This window comes from Thermobia domestica, chromosome 12, assembly GCF_964235325.1.
Source record: "Thermobia domestica chromosome 12, izTheDome1.hap1.1, whole genome shotgun sequence".
NCBI classification, from domain to species: Eukaryota; Metazoa; Arthropoda; class Insecta; order Zygentoma; family Lepismatidae; genus Thermobia; species Thermobia domestica.
In genome coordinates, this window is record NC_137465.1 from 211,128,358 (window position 1) to 211,134,628 (window position 6,271).

The following is a 6,271-nucleotide window of genomic DNA, read 5'->3' on the forward strand; positions in this document are numbered from 1 at the left end:
ACACACAACAGCAAGATCATGAACAGTGCCGGCGGAAGGGCCGGGCGACCGCCCGGGGCACCAAATTTTAGAGGAGTTTGGGGGCGCCAAAATCCTTGCTAAATTTATATTATTGTAAACGGTGAACTAAAAATTAACTTTTTCATAAATTGTGTAGCAACATTGGTTACTACCTCATGCCATAGGCCTCACTCTTTATAACAACCCCGGTTTCTTCTTGAATCTCCTATAAAGGAAATCCCTTCATCCATTCACCTTATTTGTCTATAAAAAAAAAAAAATCTCCGCCGACAAAGCTAAAGGCTATTGTTGAGAGTTGGGAGTTTTGAGCTACAATAACACGCTCTGACACTTACAACCGCCGCGGTGCCGACAATTGCACTCCTTGCGACAAAGCTATGTCGGCCGCTCTAACAATACACACAAACAATATTGAGTTATCGGCAACCAAAAATAAATTAGTCCTGTTAGTACTGTCAAATGTCTCGTGAAAGAAAATTATAAATCAGAAGTCATATACATGTAGTGCAGGCTTCATGGTGTGCGTGTTCATCTTTTGTCTCCTGAATTTCGACTTTTAGTAGAAGAATCGTTGCGTTAATTTGTTCTTTATCAACATGTCGGAAAAAAAGAAGCCTTCTGGAAATGTATACAGAAAAAGAAGAGCACAATTAGAGGCTGAAAATGAGAAACAGGCAGAAAGAAATCAACCAGCAAGAAATCAACAAATATTCCAGAAGATAACAACACAGTACAGGTAAGTAGGCCTTCATTACGTAACGTATTTTAGTTTTATTACGTTTAATAGAGAAGAGGTGTTTACACACGTAGCGTCTTAGCAGGCTGGGGTGGGTAGGTGGCGGCCTCTCAGATAGGCGGCGAACTTCAGGCTCAAAGAAAGTTCTTTCCCCATTGATATAAGTAGCAATAATTACATTCTATACCAACACTGATGCTTGATACATGTACCAAAGCGATGAGACTTTTACTCGTTAGATGTGTATTAACCAACTTTAGCTGTATTTCAAGCATTCATCTATTAATTAAGTAGAGGGCCTCCATACTAGAGGTTAAAGCGTTGGACTCATGTCTGCGTGCTCCTGGGTTCAATCCCCGGGTTTTCCGCTTTTCAACGGCAGGAAAAGTGGGGGAGTCACATAAATAAAGATATGACGGTCACTTGGCCTGCAAAGCTCCTAATACGCCTGTTGGCGGGTAGTGACACGACCGGCTGACCCGCGTTCTGTTACCCAGGTGGATGAATTTTTACCACTCGCTATCAGATGGCGTTGGAGCAGGCCCAGGATCTATTGGTCTGCCGTGCCAGTGATTATTATTATTACTATTATTATTATTATTATTAGTAGTAGTAGTAGTATTGTAGTAGTAGTAGTAGTAGTAGTAGTAGTAGTAGTAGTAGTAGTAGTAGTAGTAGTAGTAGTATCGTCTACTAACTAGAATTCTGAAGAGTTAAAATGTATTATTGATACCGTTAACAGATCCCCATGGAGTTTCGCTATCCCAAATTTTGCAATAGACCCATTATTTCATAAACATAAACATATAAATAAGTAACATGTACCAGTGTAAGACTATATAGATCATGTTTCTATCCAATACGATTAACGTGACCAAAAAAAAAAAAAAAGTGTTCGGGCTTCGGCAGCTAATTTGAATGCATTGGCATCTATTTTATGAATGCGCTGATTCTTGATGATTTTCACAACACAAAGTTGTTAATGAATACGGAGAGAATTTAATTTTTATGTACAGTTAGCAAAAGAAAAAAATGAGGCCATTCTTACCTAGATTCTGTAAGAATCGCCCCATTTTTTGTTTTCCTAACTGTACATTCTCACAATGAACACGGAATATGTAGATTCAATATTTATACGCAGTTATTTTATCATTTATGCATTTTCTTCACCTTTAGAATACAAATTAAATACATTTTTTTCTTTTAAGAAAAGAAACTTTATTTGTAACGTATTAGTTCTTTTCCTTTTCACAGGTGGATCGATCGATTACGAGCATTTCGCAGGAGGAAGAAGAACAATTGAAATCTGGAACAATTGATATACGAAACGAAGATGGATCAGCATTTCCATAGGATATTGTAATAGACGTAAGTTAAACATTTTGCTATTTGAATAAACATACAATTGCATGTTGGTTGAATATCACGCAATTACAGCATTGTGTAAAATATAAGAGGAAATGCAGTGAAACATAATTACTTTTATTATTAGAGTACATTGCAATTCGACAGGCATAAATTATAAATTCGACAGACCGACAATTGTTCTAAATATCTTGTACCAATATGTTCATGACGGCCTAGTATATATATATATATATATATATATATATATATATATATATATATATATATATATATATATATATATATATATATATATATATATATATATATATATATATATATATATATATATATATAGTTAGCTAGTGGGATTAAATTAACTATGTTTCACTTACTTTCCATGAAGCATATACAATATTATTGATTTTCTTTGGTTTGATTTGACGGGTGTTGTAGATGAATGGGTCATTTCGACCTGAACTCGGGATATAAATCGAATTATTATTTTTGTATCAAATAAGCAAGCAGTAGAACTGATTAGAGACTTTTCACTAACTGACATTTTTTAAAAAAATCTTTTAATAGACTATAGTTTGGCCACATACATTTTACTGTAATTATATTTTTTTTAAATCTGTTGGAAAAATGAAAATACTGAGGTTCAAATTGTATATGCTTTTGTACTGTAATATAAGAAAGCTCATAATTTGCCTGCTATTAGTAATTAATTTATGATGATGATTGGTGTTCTTCCCGGAGGCATGTGTTTGACCCCGAAGGTCTCTCAGCAAAGTGAAACCATGGTGGCTTTGCATTGGTTTCCATAGGATGATGATGACGTTCTAAGGGCGGGATCCGAACCACTTGTGTCCTCACCGAGAATCGAACCCTAGCTGTCTTAGTTATAAGGCGATGAACTTAACCAGTCGTTCTGCGGAGTCACCAATTAAATTATAACATGCCAAATATATAAACAATCAATCAGAAACATCTTTAGGGTCACACTTACTCAATTTTTGGAATGCATTTCTTGTGTCTAGGTGCATAATATCACTGTATTCCGTTCAAGTTGCTTTGACGGAAGACATATGGGATAACATTTTTTAAAAAATAATAATATGTAATATTTATTGCCTTAGTAGTTGATTGACTAGCAGACTCACATTTGATGCAAGAGTTAGCGGATTCTATCCCCCAAGGCTTTTTATATTGAGCATCGCAAGGAAATCGGAAAGCTTTTCAAATGACATAAAGTACCAAACTCTAATCCAGAAAGCCCCAAAACATTACGATGCAAGTCAACTAACTTATCACATACCAACCCACCACATTTAAAAAGAAAGAAAAAAAGGACACAGTCAGTGGTGTTTCGGAGCTTAAAAAACAGAGTTTAGTTTTAATTAGTGTATAATAATGTGCATATTTTAAAGAAAATACAGATAGTAAGAAATACAAACTTGCTAAGAATAATGTTCAAAGAAATGATGTTTTCAAAGTTGTATATTTCTTAAGTTAAGTCAGCCACGAACATGTTTGTATCCCGGTTGATCTGGTCATTCATACTGATTCAACTTCATAAGAGGCATTTGTGGAGCCAATCAGGTCAAGGCATTTAACCACATTACAGCACTTCAATGCTGAAACCGAGAATCCTGGGTAGGACTTCAGAAATCCTGGGCAGATTCTCCTATGTATACAAAAGAACATGACGTGGAAGTCTTATATTCGCAAGAAACCTGTATTTATTTATTTATTTATTTATTTATTTATTTATTTACTTCAATTATTATTAAACTTTTCCTCTCCCCCTCTTTATTTATTTATATCTCACATCTATCGGAGGCTTATTGGTCATGCGCCATTCTGTTTTATGTTTGTCCCCGGATGATCTAGCTGCTTGAATATCCCCCACCCCCACCCCACCCATCTTCGGTGCAAACCTACCATTTTTAAAAATTATGACACAATTTTAAAAATTCCATTCAAGTTTTAGTCACTTATTCTTTGTTAGAAGACAATGTTTAAAATAAATTTAACATTATTTTCTACTGACTTTTTTTTTTTTTTTTTGCAGGTGTTGGAAACAATCAATCGATTTTGATGATCCAGGAAATTGGCCAGAACATATTACGGACATAATGCGTCAGATACTTGTTAGACGAGGTCCAGTTCAAGTCTCCAAACGAGAGTTCCCAGTAAATAGCGAGGGTCGGCGATTTACTACAAGTAACTACAAAAGACGTCTGCACAATGGAGAAGAAGTTGCTCGTAGTTGGCTTATTTATTCAGTGACTAAGGATGCAATATTTTATTTCTGTTACCGTCTTTTCGGTGGTACTACGATGTCACTCTCTTCTCGTGAAGGTTTTTCGGATTGGAAGCATATGTCCGGACTGTTATCAGACCATGATAGATCTTTGACTCACATGAAGGCTTTCCAATCGTGGTTTGAACTTGCAAACCGATTACAGTCAGGTAAAACAGTTGACGCTGAAAACCAAACAAATATTGGCAATGAAACTGAGCGTTGGAAAAAGGTTTTCAAACGACTGCTGTGTATAATTCAGTTTCTTGCTTCCCAGAACTTGGCATTTCGTGATCAAAATGGCACTATTTACTCAAGAAACAACGGCAATTTTCTCAAACTAGTTGCGTGTATTGCACAGTTTGATGTTACTATGGCTGAGCATTTGCGACGAATAACATGTAAAGAGACACATGTACATTATTTGAGCAAGGACATTCAAAATGAAATAATTGAACTCCTTGGGTCAAAAATAAAGGATAAAATTTGACTGATCTAATGAAAGCGACACATTATTCCGTAATATTAGATTCTACACCAGACGTAAGTCATACAGAGCAAATGACACTAATTGTTCGTTTCGTGAAGGTAGAACTGGGTAAGGAACCATCCATCGAAAAACATTTTTTGGGATTTTTGTGCATAAATGATTCTTCAGGAGAAGGACTAACTACCACTATTTTGGAAGAATTAGAAAAACTGAAAATTCCTCTCTCAAGCATGCGTGGCCAAGGGTATGATAACGGTGCCAATATGAAAGGAAAGCAGTCAGGCGTTCAAAAAAGAATATTAGATCTAAATAGTCGAGCATTTTTGTCCCTTGTAGCTCCCATTCATTGAATTTGGTTGTGAATGATTCTGCAATGTGCTGTAGCGAGGCTGTAATTTTTTTTGCTTTATTGCAAGAAGTATACAATTATTTTTCTAGTTCCACATATCGTTGGTCTGTTGTGCAAAAACATATATCCAATTTTACTTTGAAACCTCTTAGTGATACTAGATGGGAGAGTTGTATTGATGCTGTCAAATCGTTTCGCTACCAGTTAGGAGAAATTTACGATGCTCTTTTCGAAGCATCAAAGGACTCAAAGATAGACGTTATGGGCAAAAATAAGGCTTGTTCCCTGGCTAGGAAGCTCCTGAATTTTAAGTTCGTTTGTGTTGTGGTGTTTTAGTATGAAGTTCTTTCTTGTGTTAATGTGGTTAGCCATGTTTTCCAACAAGAATCAGTGGACATTCAGCAAACAGTTGATCTGCTTAAGAAAACCAAGTGTCGCCTTGAGAACATGCGAAGTGATGAAGGTTTCCAGAATATTTTGGTTGATTCCAAAGTAATTGCTGAAGAGCTCGACATTCAACCACAATTTGAGAATGAACCAAAACTCCGACCTACAAAAGTCAAACGACAATTTTTGTATGAATCTGAAGACGAACCGATTAATGATCCATATAGTGCGTTTTAAATGTAACTTCTATTTTGGCACATTAGACACAATTATCTGTTCCCTGAATGAAAGATTTCAACAACTGAAGCAGCACAGCGAAATATTTGGGTTTTTGTATGACATCCATCCAATAACGGACAAAGAGTATTTACTAAAGTGTTGCAAGGACTTACAACTATCTTTAACAGACAAAGATCACTGTGATATTGACGGATTTCAGTTATATCAAGAGCTCTTACTTTTACCTTCATTTCTCGGTTCTGAAACTGGGAGCAAACCGTTGCAAGTACTTACATATATTTGCAGGAACTCCCTTATCGGGTTATTTCCAAATACAACTATTGCTCTAAGAATCTTATTAACTATTCCTGTAAGTGTAGCTTCAGCAGAAAGAAGTTTCTCCAAGTTGTAACTTAT

The 6,271-nt window shown here is 35.7% G+C and overlaps 1 protein-coding gene across 1 annotated transcript; it reads left to right on the plus strand.

The window, feature by feature from the left end:
- The first annotated feature begins 617 nt into the window (after positions 1-617).
- On the plus strand, positions 618-5,872 carry LOC145666248 (uncharacterized). Its single transcript, XM_081733313.1, has 3 exons — positions 618-757; positions 4,179-4,824; positions 5,585-5,872. Exons 1-3 carry the CDS (start codon positions 618-620, stop codon positions 5,870-5,872), a joined length of 1,074 nt encoding a protein of 357 aa, XP_081589439.1.
- The last annotated feature ends 399 nt before the right edge of the window (positions 5,873-6,271 follow it).